Source organism: Bidens hawaiensis, unplaced genomic scaffold, assembly GCF_021521415.1.
Source record: "Bidens hawaiensis isolate Kalapana, Puna unplaced genomic scaffold, B.hawaiensis_p1.1 tig00016751_1, whole genome shotgun sequence".
Lineage (NCBI taxonomy): Eukaryota > Viridiplantae > Streptophyta > Magnoliopsida > Asterales > Asteraceae > Bidens > Bidens hawaiensis.
In genome coordinates this window covers 1,937-27,438 of record NW_027492538.1, presented here as the reverse complement: position 1 = coordinate 27,438, position 25,502 = coordinate 1,937, and the positions used below count along the sequence as shown (strand labels likewise).

At 33.4% G+C, this 25,502-nt stretch overlaps 1 protein-coding gene across 1 annotated transcript; it reads left to right on the top strand.

Annotated features, from left to right (window-relative positions):
- The first annotated feature begins 23,869 nt into the window (after positions 1 to 23,869).
- Positions 23,870 to 25,263, top strand: LOC143552016 (uncharacterized). The gene is made up of 2 exons (XM_077042323.1): positions 23,870 to 24,385; positions 24,454 to 25,263. Exons 1-2 carry the CDS (start codon positions 23,870 to 23,872, stop codon positions 25,261 to 25,263), a joined length of 1,326 nt encoding a protein of 441 aa, XP_076898438.1.
- Positions 25,264 to 25,502: the final 239 nt, after the last annotated feature.

The window sequence follows — 25,502 nt, the reverse complement described above, 5'->3', positions numbered from 1 at the left end:
CCCGCTTATTATTATTTTTTTTACAACAAAACTGTTTCTTAATATAAATAATATATTTTTCTTAAGAAAATTAGATATTAATTTTTAGTATATGCCTATGTTTGATTTTCATATCAAATATCTGATGAGATTAATTTTTAATATAATAAGATGTTATAACATGTTTAAGGTTATCTGGGTTTAGTGAGACATGTACCCGTGAATTCGGGTCAAATGCATAAGAAGTCTTCATTTACAAATAAAAAAATCTGATGACTTGATAGAATGTAAGAAGCAACCAGAGAGCTATTAAATGTTTCATATATATATATATATATATATATATATATATATATATATATTTAAGATTAAGATTCTTAGTTTTATAGGCTTTTTTTCTTTTCTTTTTTTTTTTGCACACAACATGTATTGTAATTTATTTACATCCTCATATGTTGTTTTACATTATTCGTTTATAATATTTATATATTTTTTGAATTTTACTTTTATTTATTGTAAGAAAATTAATAATATACTTATGATTTGATGATAAAAGGATTTCATAAATAAATGAGATGTTATTGTAACATCACATAAATTTCGGGCCAAAAATGTCAATTTTCAAAGTCAATTGACTAATTCTGTCAATTTTCAAACTAGAATGACTAAAATGTAAATTCTGATTTTCCTGACTTATCGCGATACGCGATGGGTCAGAGGAGACACCCATCGCGTACCGCGATAGGGTTGTCTGACACATGGGACACGTGTGCCACGTGGCACACGGTGGCAACGTCTGGCGCCACGTGTCACCACGTGCCGCCATGTGGCAGGTCTACCCTGTGACTCGACAAGCCTACATCGCGCTATGCGATGGGCTTGCCAAGGAACCCATTGCGTAGCGCGATGGGGTCCAGTTTCAGTCTATAAATAGGCAGCTACGAATTCAGATCCCTCACACCTCAAAACACACACATTACTTTCTCAGTACTCTCTCTCTAAACCTCGAAGTTCGTGCCATCAATCCACCTCGTTTTGCGTACCCGATTTCTCGTAATTCGTGTTATACCTCGATAATCGTGCCACCTCCCGATAATGTTAAGTAAGAAAATGGTATTGGAGTGACATCCCGTCAAGATACCTCGATTTGCGTGCCGGAGTGAAGTGTTGATCAAGTAAAGCGTTGAAAAGCAAGCGGCGTCGAAGTGCTGCCCAAGTATCTAGGGTATTTCCAAGCCAAGCAAGGTAGGCATAATGCCCGACCAAAATAATAATAAATTATTATAAAGGCTTAATACCCCAAGTCGATGTTATTCTCGACAAACAAAGAAATAAATAACAAAAAAAAATAAAGTAAGATAAATAAAAATATATATATGAGTATATATATGTATATAAATATTCTTTGTTATAAAATATATTATTTAAGTATAATGAGTATACTTAAATAATAAAGAAAGGAATACGTTTCTTAAAGAAGAAGAAACGTCGGGTTTTATGAATAAACTAAAGGTTTATAAATATTACTTTTTAACTAAAGGTTTTAAAGTAAAATGGGATATTGAACTAAAGGTTCATCGAGATAAATAAGACTAAAGATCTTAAGCCGGATCGTGTATCCGACTAATGAAAGTTATACTCGTACTATAGGTGCGAGATAGCGAGAAAGACTCAACGGACGGTGTTGAAAGCCGATCCCATTTGAAAGGTGAATACGCCCCACTTTTACAAACTTGTTTTCAAACAAACAAACGTGTTATGTGTAAAACTTTACATGAGGCTACGTGTCTCTAAAAACATTGTAAATAAGAGTATAAGCATAGCCCTCAGGCTGTGGTATACGTTTGTCTGGATCCTTACATATGTGGTATGCAGTGGGCACATCGCACCACGCCTGGTCACGACCTCCAGCCACGATGGGCCGAACCAAAGTATGTTCGAGTGAGAATGACCTTGTGTATATTTATGGTACCTAAGTACGTCGAAACGCTGCGGTGTTTCGCTGAGGTGACCTAGTGTAGAGACTCGAGTTTATAATGATTGTTTAACTTGATTATTCCTAAGCCAATATGGGCCGAGGCTTACGTGGTCTCGAGGGGTAGTTAAGTAAAGAAAATATTTTAGCGTCAGCATATTCACCAGCATTCGTTGCTGACGTATTTTTATAACATTTTGCAGGTAATCAAGATTAGAGCTTGTAGAGACGAAGAAGCTCAAGAATCCGATGGCTCGGATAAATTTTGTGTAAATATTAAAATATGGTGGTTTTGTAAAACTTATAACAAGTAAACTAAACGAGACTTTCGTCTCGTCTTTTGTGTTGTAAATATTTATAATATTGATCCTTAAGTTTTTGTAAAGTCTTCCGCTAATAACCGTAACTCTGATTTATTTACAAACATGATACCAACTAGTGATCACACGCCTAGGCTCGAAATGAGGGTGTGACAGTTATACCGGTTTAAAAGTTATATGGGTTTAGTGAGACCCATAACCCGCTTATTTATTTATTTTTACAATAAAATTGTTTCTTAATTATAATTAATACTCCCTCCGTCCCAATTTAAATGTCCTAGTTTGACTTTTCAAGTCTTTCTTTTGCAACTTTGACCGTAAATATTTTTGTTCGTGTCATATAATACTTGATGAAAATTATATCAATGTAAAATACATTTAAAACACAATCCATTCATATATTTTACATCAACTATTATGTAACACAAACAAAAATATTGTTGGTCAAAGTTAAACAAGAAAGACCGAAAATGTCAAACTAGGACATTTAAATTGGGACGGAGGTAGTATCTTTTTTGAAAAAAAAATGGATATTAATTTTTAGTATATCCCTATTTTATAGTATTTTCATATCAAATATTTGATAAGATTAATTTTTAATATAATGAGATGTTATAACCCGTTTAAGGGTCATATGGGTTTGGTGAGACCCATATCCATGAGTTCGGGTCAAATGCATAAAAAACCTTATTTAAAAGTAAAGCAATCTGGTGGCTTGAGAGAATTTATGATGTTTTCGTTTATATATATATTTAAGATTTACTAAAATAATCATTTATGTAACGGACTTTAAATACATTTTTTTCAAAATAAGTGAAACAATAGTTTTCTTGAAGCGTTGGCAACAATGCAACATTAGTAATTTTTTACACTATATAAATATAATCACTTATAAAACCTATATTGAGTACGTAGCTTGAAAGACTATTTACATAATGTCTTCTATATATATTTTTCTTATCACAAAACACATATTTATTTTTATATATTATGTAATAGCTTTTGAACTCGTGTATTACCTGAATTTATTAAATGAAAAAACTTAATAAAATTTATTATTTGAAATAAAGACACAAAATTAAAAGTAAAAAAAAATAAAATATATAGTACAAAAAATAAAATTCTAAAATCTCAAATTTTCATTCATATGAAAAACATAGAAATGAATTTAATATTGCTATGAGTTCAATACTGTTATGAGTTTGAAAAGGTAGTAAAAACAGATTCACAACAATAATAAAACCAAAATATTAGAAGTACATAGAATGATTTAGTACATGTCATATAAAAGTAACTGACAAGAAATATTGTTTTGTATATGATCCTTTTTTTTAACAAATGATGTGATAAATGTTTGTGAAATAAAAAAAAACGGGAATTGCGGTTTACAAAAACAATCATCTCAGATTTAGAATAAATATGTTGAGAAAATTAAATTAAATAAGCACATTAATTGAAAAATTAAATTAAATAGCATAACTAAAACTTTATATATACAAAATTTGAAGCTTTGCATAATTCAAAATGAATTCATGGGCCGTTATTGTTAAACAATGTTGACTTCTTTAATAAAATGTAAGTTATATATTAAACATAATTATACTTTAGAGTTAAGTGCCATTTTAGTACCTGGTTTTATCAACTACGCAACTTTAGCATTTTTTTTTTAATTTTTCGCAACTGGCTACTCCATGTATAACAAACCAAAAATTAAATAAAAGAAAGAAGTAAGGAAATGAAAGAAGGAAATTACATCCCACATTGGTGGAGGAAAGAAATAGAGAAGGAAACATCATAGTATAAATAGGTTTGTAAACTCTTGTCCCACATCGCTAGATTAACATACTAGTGAGCTCTTTATAAGAAAGGAAATTTCTATATTAATGTTCTTATAAGACATATCACACCCAGTGGTCCTAGCGGAGGGTGCGAGGCACCCGAACGCGCACGTGCACAGGCACGGGCTCGGGCGAAGTGCGATGGGAGCAATGTGGCGCATTGATGGCGCACTTGCACTTCTCACGCTCGCATTAAGGGCCGTCTTAGTATTTTTGTTGGGAATTAAGAAAAATAAATAAAAAAATCCTTTCATCGCGATACGCGACGGGTTTAGATTACCCATCGCGTACCGCGACGTGGAGGTTACGCAGAGGACACGTAGCCTGCCACGTAGCAGACCTAGGGCTGACTCAGCGAAGCTATAAGATGCTTCGCGGTACGCGACGGCTTTCTATTTATGGCCATCGCGTACCGCGATGGGGTCCAAAACTTGCTATAAATAGGAAGGAGACGAGACGTTCATTTTTTGCTCAAATCTGTTTCTCTCTTAATACACACACATATAAGAGTATAATATAATACCGAGTATCGTAACGATATCCTATCCGATCGAAAGAAATATACACGAATCCGAAAGCTCTGCCTGTTAAGGTATGACATTGTGCCATCGTGTAAAGTTTCTACTCTCGTGATTATCGTTATGATTATTGGTTTTATACTAATATAGTAATACTACATTGTGTTTATCTTAGGTGCTTAATACCAGAAGGTGTTCTTTAATTGTAAACCTGCAAGGTGAGACATTCGAGTTTTTGTACCACTCACATTTGCGTGAGACAACTCTTTTTCCTACACTGTCATGATAATTTCAAAACCTATAAAACTCATGGCAGATGGTCTAAATATTTTCAAATATATTTTTTAAAAAAAAGTATTTTAAATACATTACAGTGATTAAGTCTCTGTAGACTTACGGGATGGTTACTACTGGTATTGTGGGGTTTTGTATACAAGGCTTGCCTACTGGGCTATTACACGTTACTAATTGGATAAGTGTTAGCCAATAAGTAATATGACCACAGTCACAGATACGGTCGAGTGACAAGTACCTTTCGGTAATTTGTAAGCATGCAGGTGTAAAAACATCTTAATGCTGTAACTGTAAAATGTGTCATTTACAAATGAATGTACTCACCAGTATTTTTTGTTGATCAAATATTTTAAACATGTTTCAGGTGACTTGTTAGAGACAAAGGAATGATGCATGCGGGCTTCCAGCTTAAATAAGTGGCTTGTCACCAGAATAAAGAAACGTGTTTTGTAAATTAGGGTTTAACCCTATAAAACTTATGTTTGTATAAAAAGGGATTAAATTCCCGGTTTTATCATAATAATAATCATGGTGTTTTTATAACTCTGATCATTTTTCCTAACTACGGTTCTGATGAAATTTTCCGCTGCAAAATAATTTAATAAACACCGATACCACCAATCAATGTTCGCGGCTTCCCATCCCGGGGTATAGGGGTCGGGGGCTGTGACAGCTGAAGTGGTATCAGAGCCACTGGTTTAAGCAATATGAGTATTTTAATAATACCTAATCTTAAAAATTAATGTTAGGAAATACATGCATTAACCTATGTGTTAACTATAAAGATAAGATTCTAATCACACGTGAAAATAAAAACAATTTTCTTTTGGAGTTCGTTGTTTTATTGTTTTTGATTAACAGCATGAGTGAGCTAGTTGAAGCTTTTGAACACATATCCGTTAACTCCACGGATATAGAAGAAGGAGAAGCTAGTCAACAACAACCTGAACCTATGATCTTTCAAGCCCTACCTGTAGAAAAACCAAAGCCTAAAAGAAGAAGAAGACTCAAGGACTGGCAACGGGGGTTGAGAAGAAACAAGAAAAGAAAAACCATAGTCAAACAACCAACTCAACGATAGCCCGAACAATCAACCCAACCACAACCAATTGAACCACCACCAACCTTACCACCACCCATGTCAACAATACCAATGGAGGAGCGACTAGGCAGATGCCTAGATGAATGTGAAATTTTTCAACCAATATTCAACGATATGGGTGCAGCAAGTTCTAGCAACCCTAATATGCCACCCAATGACCCAAATAATACACTGCTCCCTGACGACATTATCAGTCAAGCTCAAATGGAAGAATGGTGGACGAATGATTGGCAATATCAAACAATGATGTCAAATCCTTATGCACCATTCCAAGCTGAAACCGCAAACTACCCCACCATGACACCGAAGATGACGACATTATACGACCGAGAGCCTTATATATAAAGTTATATATATATATATAATATTTATATGTTCATTATCATAATTTCTTTGATAAAAAAAAAGAGTATATGTATGTAAGAAAGGTGTGTAGTGACGCATATATATAGTGTGTAGATGTAAAATATAGTGATGCATATATATAAAAAGAGTAAATGTCGCAAAGATCGACGATTTTGACATATTTTGTGCCTATGTGTTTATGTATTATTGAAATCTTGTTTACCTTATTATTTGATCACGATATTAATAATTCCTTTCTTATATGAAATTCAGATGTCAAACGAAGCTAGTTCTAATCACGAAAACGAGCACAATCACGAAAATGAGAATAATCATGAAAATTCCAATCAAGAAACTGTCTGAATATGAATGCTATTGAAAATATGATAGCTCAGAAAATCGCGGAAGCAATTCCTTTAATTGCTGATGCTATTAAGCAACCCATTTCTGTAATTAGGCATAAGACCGAGAGTAATAAGCGAAAGTCTAACACTGTGGCTAGTAACAGTGTGAATGGAGGAGGTAGAAACCCACCACAACCGCCGCCACCACAAAACCATGCCACCACCACAACCGTCGGCAGGCCCGACACCACCACACCCCTCCCATCTCAAATCCGACACAACCAAACTCGGCCACCACGACATCCCTCCCCTTCTCTTCGTCTTCCCCTATTGCTCCTCTATACATATTTGGAAGAACCCAACTACAGTTCTTCATCATGGTAACTTAAATTCAACGAAATTAGGGCTTTATAGTGTTGATGAAGGTGCATATGCTTTCATTGTAAAGCCATTGATTTGGGATGGAGTTTGAGGTTTTTTAAGGTTCTTGGAGATTTAACAGGAATGTAAGGGTTTTGAAATTTTTCTCACCGGGTAAATCAAATTATGATCAGGTTTTGTCAGATCGGAGAACACAAATCAGAGCTTAGGATTATAGGTTTTACCCATGACCCATGGTTAGCATGGATTAAGGAGAAGAGAGACTAGAAGATTAAGAAGGAAATTTATGCTATGATTGAATGTAATTAGGACAACTAAACATTATTATTTAAGCATTATTATTTTTGTTATTAGTATAGTAAAATAAGATAAGATAGTAAAATTTTTATGTACACTTTTAAAATAATTCACCTGGAAACCAAAGTTACTAACATACATCGCTTGGATGCTTCTTTGAACAAATGAGACTTTCTCCATAACGGGACAAGTCCAAACGAGTCACAGAGCAACTTTTAACCTATGTTCGAAATATATTCATAGTAAAACTGCTTCACTTAATTTTAATTAATTTATTTTTGTTCATAAAGTTTTTATATTTATGACTTATTAAGGTTGCTTTAGTATACTTTTTATATAATTACAATTAAAAGGCCTCAAATTTTTATCCAATTTAATTAAGTAATTTTCTGTATTTTATAAAACTAAATTGTTTGTTAATAATACCTTTGTTACGAAATTTATATAGTGATAAAAAATAACATGAGTTTCGATTTATGTACATTTATACATAGTTTAATAAAAATGTACATTGAAGATTTGTCTATAAAAATTATAGCAATAGACTTATGACATTCTAATGGCATGTGTTATGGGAGAGAGCAAGAGAAATTATTCACGTTACTCATTCCACTTTAGTAAGATGGTAGATGGTTTGGGTGTGAATTTGGTGATTAATAATTCAATCCTCACATCTACATGTTCAAAAAGAAATCACCCTGTTCACTTTTAAAATAACTCACTCGTTATCTATCGGAGGGAGAGTTACTCTTATTAAAGCAGTGTTAGATAGTCTTCCGCTATACTACTTTTCTCTTTTTAAAGCCCCTATAAAAGTAGTGGTAAAACTAGAAGGCATGATCAAGCGATTCCTTTGGGGCGGGTCGTCAAATTCCAGAAAAGATACACTGGATTGCTTGGGACCAGGTAGCTACACCAAAAAAGATGGGTGGGCTGGGACTATGTAAGTTAGAGGTAGCAAACGTTTCCCTTCTGACGAAATGGGCTTGGAGACTAGCTCAAAACTGAAAAAAACAGTTTATGGAAGAGAGTAGTTGAGGGGATTCATAAAACTAAAGGTTGGGAAGGAGTTGTTCCTGTTAATAAGAATTTTTTAGGCTCTTGGAAGAGGGTTGCCAAAACTTTAAATGAGCTTCGTTTAGAGGGTGTTAAACTCGTAAATTTGATTAAAGGGGAAGTGGGAGTTGGAGATCAAATTTGCTTCTGGACAGATCTTTGGTTTGGGGTTGCAACTTTGCAAGATAGCTTCTCTAACCTCTTTAAATTGGAAAAGAAAAAGAAGTGTAAAATCAAGGAAAGGATTTGGTGGCATGATAATATTATTAATTGGGGATGGGATTGGGTGAGGAGACCATTAACACAGGTGGAGCTGATGGAATGAGAGAATATTTTTAAGGTTCTTATAATGGCTAGAGGATGCTCCAATGTTGATTTGTGGAAATGGCTTGCTGATCCGTTCGGCGAATACTCGGTCAAGTCGGTGAGAAATTGTTTGGTCCAGGATAGTAAAGGGAATGCCAATTATGTTTTGAAGTGGAGTGATTGGGTCCCAACTAAATGTAATATTTTCGCGTGGAGGGCGGTTTTGAATCGGCTTTCAACGGTGGATAATTTAGAAAAAAGGAACATAAATGTAAGGTCCCGTTACCGGTAGCTCTACTTTAGCGTCAGATTTACTCATAAACGCGGTTCTTACAAATCAGAGTTAATTAAAACTTTTCGCGGAATATAAAACATCATCCTTCTTTACAAAACATTAAATCTTTTCTTTGATATCATAACCCAAAACATTATATTTGAAACATCTTCTCTTCTGTCTTCGGATGTCAGCCGTTCAATCAATGTCATGTGCCGTCCTCATGCTAACTCTATAATCAGCTCACATGCGTGCATACTAAAAGTCAGCTACGCTGAGTGTGTTCTAGTTAATCAAGCAACTTATCATACAACCACTACATGCAATTATATACGTATCCGAAGACACATAGCCCACTATCTAACCTGCTCACCTTACCACTTAGCCTCTTATTTACCCCTACAGCTCAGCCACTTTAATAACGAATAACGTTATGCCACTTTGCCACTTTAATAACGTACAACGTTATGCCACTTTGCCACTTTAATAACGAAGTCACGTATAGGCTTACCCTACCACGTACTACCGTCATGCCACTAACACTTTTACTAGACTCTTGCCGCTTTTAACACACTCTACCTCTACTTTTCTACAACACACTTCATATCATTACATCATTTACATAATAAACAAGTCACATCATAGCATTTATGCACACTAACAACCTCTTGGAAATCACTATCCTTGGCGATACGTGCAATATCCGAAGATCGTTCACGCACCGACAAGCATTATATAATAGCTAACTTATATATCATCTATAGCATACACTTACCACTTAAGGTAAGTGTGTTCACACTTCACGTCGAGTATGCACACAGCCCCGAAAACATAACACATAAATGGGGCTAGAAACTCACCTGATCTCAGCTACTTCTTCTGCTAACGGCTACTCCTTCTCTAGCTGTGCGCGTCTAACTATTTAATATTTACTTGTATCAATTAACTATTTCTATCCATATCGTATTTTCTAGTTCAACTACAACCCACAATGAACGGGGTCCGGGGGCAGCGCCCCTGGCAGCGGGGTCTAGGGGCGGCAGCCCCTAGCAGGGTCCAAGGGGAAGAGCCCCTGGCTGGGGTCGAGCTGTCAGGTCAGCTTGGAAAAATTTTATTTCTATTAACTGTCTTATCACATTTTTCACTACGATTTTAAATTATTATTTTATTCACCATCACATATTCCATAACGAATTAAGTGTAATTCGTTATCAGATTACACTTTAATTCGCTATCCAGGTCACATTCTGATTCGTTATCCTTCCTAGTCGATTCGTTAATCTAGTTCGTCATCTTCCATATTGGACCTTGTTAACGAATTGGTCCTTTAACGAACTGAACCCTTAACGAACTGGGGGTTCATTCGTCATCCTTGACTTAACGAATTGACACAACGAATTAAGGCTAATTCGTTATCTTCCCCTAGCGAACTGGCACAACGAACTAAGGCTAGTTCGTCTCCCTTCCGCTAACGAATTAGGTTTAGGTCAGAGAATGTCAGAACATTCTCTGACATTTACCTTATCCTCATACCATCCAACTCCGTCGCCGCCTTCGCCGGAAAACCGTGCAGTGGCCGGAAAAACGCATTCCAGCACCGTTTTCACCGTTTTTCGTCCCGTTCGATCCAGATCTGAGCAAGGGTGACCCCTAAGCTCATCTTAGGTTCGGTTTATACCTGAATCCACCCGGATCTCGTGGCTCTAACGGTTTAACGGTGTCGGCTCGTCGTTTTGTTACTAAACCTAACGGGTTTGGGTTCATACAACATACTAATCTTACCTCGGGTTGAAAACTGATTCTCCTTCTCCTTCCTCTTGGTTTCGGCTAGAGAGATAGAGAGTAGGATGAGAGAGAGCTAAGTGTGTGTTTTGGTGGTGTATGGAATATGTGTAAATGAAGGGATTTGGGCATAATGGAGGTATTTATATGATGGGTCATGGGCTTGAGCCCATGGTCTATCTTTCTTTCATTTTGAACCAAGCCCATTACCCATATTACCTAACCCAACACAAGCCCGACTCGTATTAACTCCTACTTCATTTAATTATTTCTCCGCTAACCCGAGTAAACTTTCTCACCAAAAATAATTAATATAAATGATATTATTTTAGAAATTTCGGGATGTTACAATAAAGGTGGAAGATCATAGTTGTATTGTTTGTGGTGAGGGTGAATAATCAGTCAACCATTTATTCACCGGTTGTGTAACCGCTGTTATGGTGTGGCAAAGAGTGAGCTTATGGTGTAAGATTCCTCAAATTTTTGCCTTTTCAATGAAAGATTTGATGGAAAGTCATATCCATATTCCGGGGGGCGTTAAGGAAAAGGAGATCGTCCAAGGCATCATAATTATCGGATGTTGGCGGTTTCGGAGAGCTAGGAATGAAAAGTTATATGAAGGTAAGGAGACCAAGATGGAAGAGATTATGGGAGATATTAAAACTTTGGGTTTTCTTTAGTTAAATAACAGATCAAAGAAAAAGTCAGGTGATTAGTCCACTTGGTGCAATTGTGCCCTTATGTAATGGTTTTGGTGGTTTTGGCTATGCTCTTCTGGTTTCTCTGTGGAAGGGTTAGCCTTGTTGTGTAATATTTTAGGTTTGGTGTCTATTTAGTTTTAATGAAGTTTTCTTTTAAAAAAAAGGTTGCTTTAGTGTTCTTTTTATATAATTACAATTAAAAGGTCTCAAACTTTTATCCTATTTAATTAAGTAATTTTTCTGTAAAAACTAAATTGTTTGTTAATAATAACTTTGTTACGAAATTTTATATAATGATAAAACATAACATGAGTTTCGATTTATGTACGTTTATACATAGTTTAATAAAAATGTACATTGAAGATTTGTCTGTAAAAATTATAGCAATAGACTTATGACATTCTAATGGCATGTGTTACGGGAGAGAGCAAGAGAAATTATTCATGTTTAATTATTGCCACATTATCACCTTGCTCATTCCACTTTAGTAAGATGGTAGATGGTTTGGGTGTGAATTTGGTGATCAATAATTCAATCCTCATATTTAGATGTTCAAAAAGAAATCACCCTGCTCATTTTTTTATTACTCGTTAACATATATTATATCACTCATTCATCATTGCTTAAATTGTTGTGATTATAACATCATCGGTCTTAAAGGGTGACGATTATGATCAAAATCAATCAAAACTAGAAACAAAAAGTTAGAAAGTACAGAGAGTTAACAAGAGAATTGAGAGAATTGTTGTGAAAAATTAAGATTAAATTGGTATTTATACGGGTTTGATTGTAACTTGGTGCGTATGTTGTATCTAAACTAATCTCTTGCTAGTCTAGCAAATGATTTTGTTTAAAATCGTTCCTTAAAAAAGATTTTGTTTAAATAGAATGTTATTAAAAAAACTAAATTGGTATTTATACAGAAGGTATATTAATAGTAGGCGCTTATTTAAATTCAAAGGGAGTAAAATTACTCTGTTTATATTACTAATTATTTGCAAGCCAATACTTTTAACATATATATAATAATGAGTAATTATATGCACGTTATCCTGCAAGATCTTTGCTTGATATGTTCTCAAATAACATGATGAAATGATGGTAAATTATGATAATTGGGTTTGGGAGCATGTATACAAAAATTTTGTCTTTATGTGCGTTTCTTTTTAGGTCACTCAAATGCAAGTGGCGTGTTAGCTTTCGTAAGCTTAACACTTAACACATATCCTCAAATGTGGACTACCAAAACCAAAATTAGCTCGTGGCTCCCCGGCTCGCAACTCATTCTCTTACAAATGTCCGAGTTGAGTCAAAGGTAGTCACTCGTGTAAAAAAACTCAAGTTCATTTGACATGTTAGTAGATTTTGACGACTAACTCACCCGTTGATGTTTATAAATTAGTTATTCATCTATATATTGATAACTTAATACTTATTAGTTATAACTTTCATAGTTTGATATTGTTCTTAACTTGTTATTTGATTCTTTTATAAAAACATATACTTAATCATCAAAACCGAAAATAACGAGTTGGAGTCCAACAGAATGCAAGCTCAATTTCTAGCGTGGTTAAAATATCGATAAAGCTGACCTTACTTGTTTGATTAGTGGCTCAAGTGAAAATTCATATAACTCAGTCAGCACGAAGTCTCGAAGTCACTGATAGAAAACGTTTAAATATGTTAACTGTTCAAGAGGACCAAAGTATGCATAATTGTATGAATAACCTATCCAACACGTCGTATTTTTTAACCTCTCAAATTGTAACCGACGAATATTTAAAAGAAACACAAATATATATCATTATCTTAAATGATTAAGAAATGGGAAAAGAACAAATAAGTGTTACGGACACAAACAAACTTTTATGAATGGAAAGGTGGAGATGAGGGTGAGTGCAATTAAATTTAAATTACCTAATTGACTGACTGGGTACATCATGTGAACGCAGAATAATTAATCAAAGGGTAAGTCATGCCCATGTGGATAAAAATGTCCACCTGGCAGCAATGTTTGCAGGTGGTGTCTCTTTCCTCACTGGATCCCACCACTTCCTGCTCCCTCCCAAAATATACTCGACACGACTACCTATTTTCAAATAATGCTACCGTAATAATTTTACTTATCTTTGTTTAATTTAATTAGTTAATTACAAGTATATTCGGTCAACTTTTATATTTTGTTAAAACAATTACATAAGATACCAACAAGATTAAATAATGATATATAAGTGTTCATATTTATGTATCACAAGCATATATTAATGTGTATAGTGCATCAAGTTTATAAGAAAAGTTTATGCTTATTCATAGATAGACCGATTATTAGGGCAGAGTGCAGGGCGGATCTATGGGTTATCCAGGGGTGCCTGGGTTACCCCTCAACTTTTCGGTGAAGTGTAAAATTAGTGAAAAATTTTGTTTTTATTCTTCTTTTTGTGTATTAGGTTATCCCTGAACAAATATCAGAATACCTCAGGTAAAATATAAAGAGAGAAAGTAAGGAAGAATTCATTAGATATTTTTTTCCGGCAGCCATGTACAGTTGCAACTTGCTAAGAGCATTCACATTTCATTCCATATATTTTTCCTATATTGAGCTAAAAACACTATTCCATAAATTTATTTATCATTTTTTAAAATTCTTCCACATTCTATTTCCTATTCATATCCATAAATTAATTATTTATTATTTTTTTCTCTTTTGTCTTAATATATAGTAAATGGTGATTGGAAGATATGTGATATCTTATATGGTATGGATAAAAAATGAGTCAATATATTTAGGGATTTACTTTAGTTGCCATATAACTCATCCATATAATAGGGAATGGATTGGAGAGGTTATTTTGATGGTTTTTTCTTAAAATTTACCCTAAATTATATGAGTTTGACAATTTTAGAGAATGGGTTGAGAATGCTCTAAGAGCATTCTTAACCCATTTTTCATCCATATCTCTATAATTACACTAAAAAACGTTACATTTCTCTCTCATGTTCAATTAAATAATATTTTTAATACCTTTATCATTACAGTTTTCTCTCTCCTCTACTCACAACCAATCCAACAAATATTAAAAAGTAAATAAGGGCAAACAATGTTCCCCAAATGTTTCCTCAAATTTACAAAAAATCACTACATTTCTCTCTCCACCCTATAATTTACACTCACAATCACTCACAACCCCATCCTATAATTTACAAACTGCCCACACATAATTATAGGGGATGGGATGAGAATGCTCAAAGAGGAAGAAAAAGAAAGAATATGATATTGTTGTAAAACAAGCCTACTAGCCAAACAATAGGAGATGAACATGTAGGGAGAAATATGGAGATTTCATTAATAGGTGTGTATTACAAAGAGGGACACGAGATGTATATATAGGGTAGGAAAACTTGGGGAGAAAGCTAATCTATATTAGATATTGATAACCATAATATTATATATTTATAACACTCCCCCTTGGTTATCAACATAATACGCTTGAAGATGTTGTCTCATTAAAAACCTTGCTAGGAAAACCCAGTGGGACAAAACCATAGCTAAGGGAAAAAGAGTGCAACGCGTATTATCTCCCCCTGATTTATATATCCGTTTAAATGGTAAATATTGATCTTCTGTGAAAGTTGTCCAAAACTTTTGTAGTCAATCATTTGCGTCTTCGTCCTTAACATTTGAATCTTTAAGTTGAATAATGTTGTATGATCTTCACGTGAAAACTTCTATTGCTTCATCTAGTAAACACTATGATTATGTTGTGTTTCTCTGCATCAACAAAACGAACCAAACTTGTTTTGATGGGTTAGTAAAATATAAAAACATATCTTTCATACCTGAAATACATGTTTTAACCCATTCTGATGTCTCATAGCAAGAGACATGCCGATAAACATAAATAAAGAAAATAATAATCATATATAGCTAACAGTACAACATAATGCATATATGCATTTAATTATAGTATTTTCGAACCAATACTATTTCATATTTAGATAGGAAATTATAAAGAGTCATTGTTGGACATCCTTTAACGTGCTAAAATAATTAAATTGTCCATGGTAAAATGTCTAAACATTTCATATATCTTTGATGGATTTATAAACATGTAAATATATATTTACACATATACTCGAACTTGTCAAGGTCTTTCAAAAAGAATTATCTCTTTAAAAGCTCATAGTTTTCTCTCGGTGATATATCATCATTGTAAACTGTGATTATAATGCACTTTTAAGAGTGAAATATTGATAAAAATATGGCTAATTATACCCAATTTATCTCCCTCTTTATCAAAATATCTCTTGATTTGTGCCAAGCTCAATCCGAATAATTTAGTCCATACGTAATAAGTATAGGCCGATGCATTTACCAATCCATCACGGGCTTCTTTCCAACTTGAAGAATTATGCATACACATTCACTTTCCAAGATTTTTGCTGCATAAAATTGCTCATTAACACATCATTTTGTATCACATATCAAAAATCCATATTGTACGATTTATTTGTTTATTGAGATGTTGTACTCATCACGTACATTCTCTTCTATGTGTATGCTTGTTGATGCACATAATCAATTAATTTTTCAAGTATTCAATTACCTTAGGAAACTCTTCAGGAGTTCCATTTAATAATCGTAAAGTATTGAAAATATGAATCTATACACAACAATCATTTTGTTCTCGAGAACTTACTTTACATGATTTGATAATTCAAATCCTTCATAGATTTTCTTATAAACTCTCAGTATCAATTGAATAACAATATTTATTGGACGCATATCAATTCTCTTTCTATATTACCAGACTTTTTAGTTATCGGAAAGTCATTGCTTCCACCATTGGAGAATGTGTCTCCTCATATTTAATCATGGGTCTTTGCAAAATCCTTTTGTCATCAGTTTTGCCTTATATCACTTGATGAATTTTCATAACTCATATACAAGACCCGTTTGTATCTAACACATTTTACAACATTAGTTGTATGGACTTCTGGTCCAACAAACATTCAGTTATTTAGAGAATTCAACTTTGCCCTGTTTTCGTCTTTCCCCTATGGCCAATCATTTTTCATAGGCAGATTTAAAATCTTGATCCTCATCATCATTTCAAGCGCTAATTATATATAGAAATAAAATTATAACGACGTCGACTTTATTTCGATTCCATATATCTTTGTAGACATGATACAATATAATTTATTGAGAGCTCTTTGTTTTCAGGTACCTAAGGTTCTTCAAGAACCATCATGTCTAATCTTTTTCAAGAGACCTTTTACTGCACCTCGACTTGACCATCTTTATTACTTGCTCCAATTTTCGAGGAAATTTTAACTTTGGAACCGATCAATCTACCACGCTACAAGTGTGCATTAGAATTATTATCAATTTGCGTTTGTCATTCCGGGACATTTATTAATTGGAGCATTAGCAGTTCGTATAGGCGTCTTAGTTAGACACTCTCTTTTGGTCAGTGAATCGTCTGGTAATTCATTCGTTGATCGTTATTCATGAATTATCCTTTGAACTTTTAGTTCATATAATTTAGTTTGAGGATCAATGATAATTCATTGCAACTAAATTTATTTTCCAACTGCTTTAAATCTCCCCCTAATGTTGGGAATGTTGATTCACTAAAGTGAAAAGTAATGAGCCATAAACAAATATCTCATTAATGGCTCTAAGTATTTAATCATATATAATATTTAATACCGACATATATTCCCAACTTCCTTTGTGTTCTCATCTTTGTGTCTTGTGGTGGATTAATTTCAGTATATAACACATACGAAATATTCGATGAGAAATATTTGGTTACTGACAAAAAACCAATTGCAATGGGGAGGAAGTATCATAACTTGTTGGCTTGATGTGAATTAGTTTAAAGACAGTAAAATCATATGTACTCAAATACAAACATGAACCTTTGCTCTCGTGATGATTGCCTTTGCAACGAATTATAGACGTTGAGTAATCGTCTTTAACAATACAATTTATGTAAGAACATAATATGTTGTGAAGTTCAACACTTATTCCAATGATCATTATTAACTTGGGAATCAAAATTCATTATTATAACCGAATGTAAATATACCAATCTGGAATAATATGCTTGCAATCTTATTAGCTAAGCCATAGATCATGCAAACATGAAGTTGCGATCTTGATAACCATTTAGACGATGCATCGATTTTGAAAACACTAAATGATATCATGTTAGGATATGTGTATCCTTTTCTCAATTCCATAGCAATTAGGGATTCACGCCCTCCTTCATTGGTAGATAAAAAATTCCCTTGAGAACAATATTACATGTACAATTATTTGGAATAATCGTTTGGTTCTTCAATAAGTTTCACATCATTGACTCGGTGTGGTCTGACTGGTCGTGCCATTAGATAATCATGATCCATAAACTTTAGGTTTATGATCGTATATGTATTATGCTTCTTTAATGCAAGACTATAAATATGAGAGAACATTATATTATCGTTTCAAACGACGAAGTATGTATTTTCTTATTTGTTCTCATGTAAGATCATTATTTCACTACCTCTGGTGGTCGATCTCATTATTAACATGGCCATAATTACAATTTTCGATCGATCTCATTGTATTATTACTATAACCATCATTATGCCCATGATCACAATGATCAATATATAGTCACATTCACCTAAGGGAATGGAGTAAAACCAAGCTATTTTCATGGTTTATTCATCATTTTCTCCAACACGGATACTAAATCACTTCAAACGTCTCATACGCTTTAATGATATGCTACATCAGGAGCATATTTGAGGTTTGATACATAACAAATGGTCCAATCCATGTTTTTCCTCATAATTAATTTTTTCTTTATATAAGAGGTATTGAGAAGTAATTACATGAATGAGTCATGTAAGATTTATTATGCTAATATTTTATAACATTGAATAATGAAATTTAGAAAGGACACTTTAGGTGTCATGTATATAAGTATACTTATACTTTTTCATGAATGTGATAATAAATCACTTGCCTTTGGTTTATTTGTTCTTTATAAATGACGGCATATAGTGTATACCATATACGACCTCATAACATGTCTATATAAAATGAATTTTATTAAAAACTTTATGAAGTGGGATTTTGTTTTTATCCGTTACAAACAAATATGCAAGTTATGTATCTTGTATCATAGCATAACTAGTCGTATGTATATATGCTGCATACAAATATATTATAATGTATCTTGAAACATAAACAAATATCTTCATGAAGTTCTTTAATGATATAATAAGATATGATTCTCTACAGCTTGTTAAAAACCTGTACTTTAAAAAAAAGACCTTTTACTTTTGTAATTATTATCATGAACCTCACCATAAATATATTTTATGGAAAGTTGTAATTAATTTGGCAATCTTGTGCAAAAAAATTGTTACTATAAAATTGTAAAACAATTTTTATTATAAATGAATTAAACCACTAAATAATTTAATAAAAAAATATTGATGATAATTTCCTTTTAAGCTTTTAACCACTAGGAAGTCCATCTAAAAAAACCTTCCATGTATATCTTTCATTATTATAGATTATAATAATTACTAGAAACTCCCTTGTAAAGAGATCAAGTTATTAATCTAAATTAACATTTTATATAATTTCCAAACACGATGAATTTATACATCTTAAAAACCATATTAATATTTACAGATATCTTGACAATATTTTACAAATTATTAATTTTTTTGGCAAATATATACCTGTATTGATCATTACTATAGATCACATTATCACACCACGTATCAAAAACGAGATTAATATGTAGATCAGTAAATAAACCTACATCTAAGATAGGTAGATGAATAAAAACATAACAATAACACATCATATTATATTTCTTCAATATTGATTTAAAAGCAATTAAAGATTTTGTTCCGCTTTAAATCAAAATACTGAAATTAAAATCACATGATCAACCGTTGAAAATAAATAGATAGTAAAAGTGGAAACCTCAATCAATCAGTATAAATCAGTTTTATGAAGAATGTTGTTGCAGGTTTATTAATTTCAAACTAATAAACAAAAGAAATAATGTTATCATCTTTATGTTAAGGATGACTACAACTGAATACGATTATATATCAAACTAGAGACAAGTAGCTATTGTTTTGACACAAATTACTGAAAATATATTATGAAGCAAACCAAATCTTTGAATTAAAATACACATATAGCTAATGAAAAATATTATATCGATTTCTTTGTTTAAAAGATAATAAAGAAGTTTAAATCAAAATTTCATTTAAATCTACGGATTCTTATGCGTTTTTGTGTCGTCCAGCTTAATAGACTCAGAGACAGTTAAGGTTTGGCAGATTCTTTGTATGTGATTTTTAATAATCAGTATTCGATATATAAAAAAAACATAGCTTCGAATAGTTACCACCTTATCTGAAATTGAAGGTTGCAGGCGTCCGCATAAAGAGAAAAACAACGACCATGACTTGCGATTTCATTCCGCGTGGTAGCCGTCTTACGCAAAACCGTAAATTAAAAGAAAAGGCACGACGATAGTGTTTTTGAAAAATATAAGAAGCACGTTGGCTTATGATAATGCGATCCAACTCCACAAGCACTTCGTGATAACGTGTTGTAAAACAAGCCTACTAGCCAAACAATAGGAGATAAACATGTAGGGAGAAATGTGGAGATTTCATTAATAGGTGTTTATTACAAAGAGGGACATGAGATGTATATATAGGCTAGGAAAACTTGGGAAGAAAACTAATCTATATTAGGTATTAATAACCATAATATTATATATTTATAACATATATAAATAAGTTTTGTTTTGTAGTTATTTATTGTCCATGGTCTTTTTAAATTCACGAGGTAAAATGTTAAAATCATTAAACTTTATCTTTTGTCTTTTAATGTTCTTTATTTTTTTACTTATTAAATTAAAAACGTAATAATTAGAAACGCTAAAGTTCATCACTTTATCTATAATTTGGCTTTTTAAATATTATTTATTTATATATCTTTGGGTATAGTTTATTTACTTAATTGTATTTCATTTAATTTTATACTTTATTGTTTTACTTATATGTTCAGTATATTTTTAATTCACACGTAAAAAATATAAATAAATATATATTATGTTTTTGTTTTAGCCACAGTTTGACATATTTTTATTGTTATTCTTTTATAATTTTAAAACATGGTGTTTTCTATCTCCAAATAAGTTGTTATGAAATTTTTATTTTTGTGTACGTTCCGATATAAATTTTATTAAGAATAATCAGTTTTACGTTTCGACGTAAATTTTATTCAAAATAAGTCGGGTCAATATGTTGTTACAGACAACTAGAGTCGTTAAAAAATGAATCGATTAAAATTTGAAAATTAGGGGGCCCACTTTTCCACTCGTACAGGGCGGGCCTCTGATGGCTCTTGAATTCTCAGTGACGGCGCTGTATCAATTTATGGTAAAAAAAAAGAAAATTAGGTTATCTCTCAAATTTTATTCTAGATCCACCACTGACAGAGTGTCTAGCTCAATGATTGCACTGATTAAATGAGTATTGAAAGTCAGTTTTATATGTAACTAATATAAAATAAAAATATGAGTTTAGTTTAGAGAAAATTCTCAAAATAAACGTTTATGAAAATGTTTTTAAGGTTTTAGGTGTCATTTGCAAGAATTCTTAAAATAGGTATTATAAACTAGTCGTGACGAGTAGTTTATGATTACACACGAGTAGTTTGTAGAACCAGTTAAAACTTGCCGCGTGCCCTTAAACTAACCGTAACTAGCAAGTTCACTAATAGTTTACTCGTCACGACTAAATAAGTTTCATGCCTCGTAATCAACGCCCACGAGTAATTCATAAGTCCTTTAGTCGCGACGACTAGTTTACATTCCCTACACGAGTAGTTTATTAGTAGTTAACTCGTCGCGACTAGTTTAACCTTACAATCTACTTGTTGCGACTAAAGAACTTATGAATTATTCGTGAGCGTTGATTACGAGGCATAAAACTTATTTAGTCGTGACGAGTAAATGGTTAGTAAACCTGCTCGTTATGGTTAGTTTAAAGACACGTGTCAAGTTTTAATTAGTTATACAAACTACTCGTCACGACTAAATTATAAAATCTGTTTTATAAATTTTTGCAAATAACACTTAAAACCTGAAAAACGTTTTCATAAACGCTTATTTAAGAATTTTCCCTTTAACTTATCTTATGGAGTGAATTTACAATGTTAACATACTATGTATGTATAAGGAATAAACAAATGAGTAATTACAGGTATCATTGTACATGTGTCATGCTTACATTTACAACTAATTTAAAACACATTGCTTACATTTACAACTAATTAAAACAAAATATAGTGTTACTTTATCTTTTATCTTTTCTGTGAATTAAACCATTCTCATCGTATCCTTATCTTCTTCAACATTTTTAATTTTCTAAAAATATATATATACTAAAAACTAACTCCATCTCACCCATCATTTATTTACTCCACACCTAAATTACGAAAAATTACACCATCATTTTTTAAATTATTATGAGTGTATAAAAAAGAAAAATATAATGTGACAACTTTATAGAATAGTAACAAAGTTTTAAGTTTGTTTAAATTAGTCACTTATAAATAATTTTGTCTCGATTAAGTCACTAAACTTTTAATTTTGTCTCGATTAGACCAATCAAATAATTGTTTTCTTTAAATAATTGTTTGTGAGTAAGATAAAGATAATAAGGATGGATGGGTTGTGGGAGATTTCAAAAATAACTATTAAATTTTGAAAAATATGAATTTTAGTTAAATTATAGAGTAAACATGATGGATGGAATATAAATGCTCTAATAACAACATATTATGAAGTTTAAAATACATAAAAGAACTTGATACTGGTTTCCGGCACAGCCGTTTTCTGCTCCAATTATCATAAGAATACTCTATAAGTTATATGCTAGCTGGGTGCTTGCGCGATGCGGCGGGGTATGCATGCAAACATGACACTGAACGCGTAACTGATGTTATCGTTTTAGTACGTGTGTGACTTCACAATAGTACGTGCGTAATCCGTCTATAGTTTGCTCGTAATGCGTCATTGGAAGCTTAACCGATGTTAGTAAGCACATCACACAGCGATTTTACGCACGCACATAACGCTACATTGAACGTGTCTTGATTCGCAACCCATTTTGTCTGATACTGTTATAACCCGAAATCCGTTCTGACTTGACCCTTTCGACCTAAACCCGTCCCGACCCAAACCAAATTAATCTTTTTTGTATCGACCCTTAAACTTTTAAACCCATGACACGAATAGCCGAACCCGCCCAACCTGTTTGTCTGTCCTTAATGGTAATCACGTAACACATTAAGTTTTTAAGATTAAAAAATGAAAGAAATATCTTATTAGCATACTTAAATTTAAGTGAATAAAATATTCGTTTTTATGGTATAATGTTTTTAAAAATATTAACGTATTAAAACATTATAAACATTTATTCATCATGAGTGTAATTGGTTTAAAATAAAAGGTATATATGTAAATATTCTATAAATTAACTAGTTTTTATCTCTCGTATTACGGGGGTTGTTTCATATTATTTGTTTCTAATATTTATTTATTTTTTGAATTTTTATTTTGTTTATCGTATAAAAGTTAATAAAATACTTATTGTTTGATGTTTATATTGTTTAATAAATAAATGAGATGTTATAACCCGGTTTAAAAGTTATATGAGTTTGATGAGACCCAATTAATAAAATGTGATTAAAGTTAATTGATCAAACTTATAAATTATTTTAAAAAAAATTAAAAATCAACTGTACATGTTTTTTTGTTAACAGACAGAACTGTTCATAAAATGTTTTAATTTTATACATTATTGGTTTGTCCTTAAGCAAAAAATTTGATGCTCTTAAAAATTTAAATGTTCCTTACTCATGATTTATATTTGATATAGATATAGGATAATGATTTTAAATAAAAACATAGCTTTCAATAGTTTTCATCCAAAACTTATTTATCATGGGTAAATATCTGAATTGAATTATATTAGCAAAATAATATTAAATTAAAATAATGGTAGGCAAAGACCAAGATAAAAGCAAGCCTATTTTACACTTCCCTCGATTCCATTCCATTCCATTCCATTAAACGGACTCACTGAAAAACTTGTACACTTCCCTGTTGGCTAACGTGCGCCCATGGAAAACAACTACTCCTACAACTCCTACCCGGAGTCCGGCGGATCCTCACCCAGATCCGTGAAATCGACTTCGAAAACCCTACGCCATGGGAAGACCAACCTAATAACAACAACTACAAAGTCAAGCTTATGTGCAGTTACGGTGGTAAAATCCACCCTAGACCTCACGATAACCAGTTATCTTACGTCGGCGGCGAGACTAAAATCCTCACCGTTGATCGTTCCATTAAATTCTCTGTTCTAGTTACAAAGCTAGCCTCCTTGTGCGATGCTGATATCTGCTTTAAGTACCAGTTACCTGGTGAGGATCTCGACGCCTTAATTTCCGTTACGAATGATGACGATCTGGATCACATGATGAATGAGTACGATCGGTTGAACAGAGCCTCGCCTAAACCGGCCAGATTGAGACTCTTTCTCTTTCCGGTTCAGACTCAAAGTCCGGTTATCACTCCGACTCAGAGTTTCGGCTCCACCGAAGGACGATCTGAACGTGAACGCTTCGTCGAAGCGTTGAACTCCGGTCCGGTTCACTCGTCTAATCCTTCACCGGCGTTACCGGTTCACGGAAATGCCGATTTTCTATTCGGTTCGGAGAAAGGAGCTGTTCCGACGGCTGGACCGGTACCGGTGCCGGTTCCGAAGGTTCGAGATCTACCGGTAATGGATCGGTGACACGTCATCACGACCCGGACGCTGACGATCGGATACAGAAGCATATTCAGGATTTAAGGAGGTTACGACTTGCTGAAGATCAGCTTCAACAACAGCAACAGCAACAGCAACAGCAACAGCAACAGAATATCTACCGGCAAAGTGAGGATAATAACCTAAGCGGTGGTTACTCCGGCGAGTATTACGTTCAGAGACCGTCGGAAAAAGTTGTTACGACGGCGCTTCCGGCTAGTGTACCGTCTCCGGCGCAAGGATATCAAATCTCTGGCGGATATGCTCAAGCCACTATCTCAGCCGATCAGCAACCGGTGTACATGGTACCGGCTCAGTCGAGTGTGTATCACGCGCCCATGGCTCGACCGGTAACCGGTCCAATCGGTCAAACTCAAGGTCCACCTCAACCACCAGCTCCGAGCCACGGTTACTATGCAGTTCAACGGATGCCGACTGAGGTTTACCGTGAGCAGCCGGTTTACAACGCCATGCAACCGGTGGCACAAGTCTCACAGCCTATATTCCCGCCGCAACAACCACCGGCTGCACAGAAGGTACCAACGCATGCTGAACAGATACGAATGAATATGATCCAATCAACGGCTGGGATGACAGATCCAGGCTACGCTCAAGTGGCGTATGATAACAACCTTGGGAGGCACGTTTACTATACTGCGCAGGGGGCGTTGGTTACACAACCACCACCACTACAACAACAACCGCAACCGCATCAGGTTCAGTTACAACCAACGACACACCAGTATCAACCGGTGCCTGCGACGTCAGCAAACGCAAATCAAATTCAAGATGGGAAGGTTATTGGTCCAACGAAGATATCACAAGGTTCTATCTAGTAAGTTTTTGAATTAATTAATATACTACTATATAATATATGATAATAATAATAATAAATAAGTTGTGTGCATTTATTTGTTTCTGCATTATATGGCCATTTATGGTGGTGTTACTGTTATATGTGTATATCAATTATTATTATCTTCTTTCTGGTTGAACCTTGAAATTTGAAATTTGGAAGTGAATATAATATATATGTGATGAATAATGATATTATTGAGTGGCGTGATGTTTGGAA

What these genes read in the sequence shown, in the direction of transcription:
- LOC143552016 (XM_077042323.1), top strand. Translation starts at nt 23,870, where the DNA reads ATGTGCAGTTACGGTGGTAAAATCCACCCTAGACCTCACGATAACCAG. An exon ending in TACCGGTGCCGGTTCCGAAG is followed by an intron (nt 24,386 to 24,453) that starts GTTCGAGATCTA and finishes GATCGGATACAG; the next exon opens with AAGCATATTCAGGATTTAAG.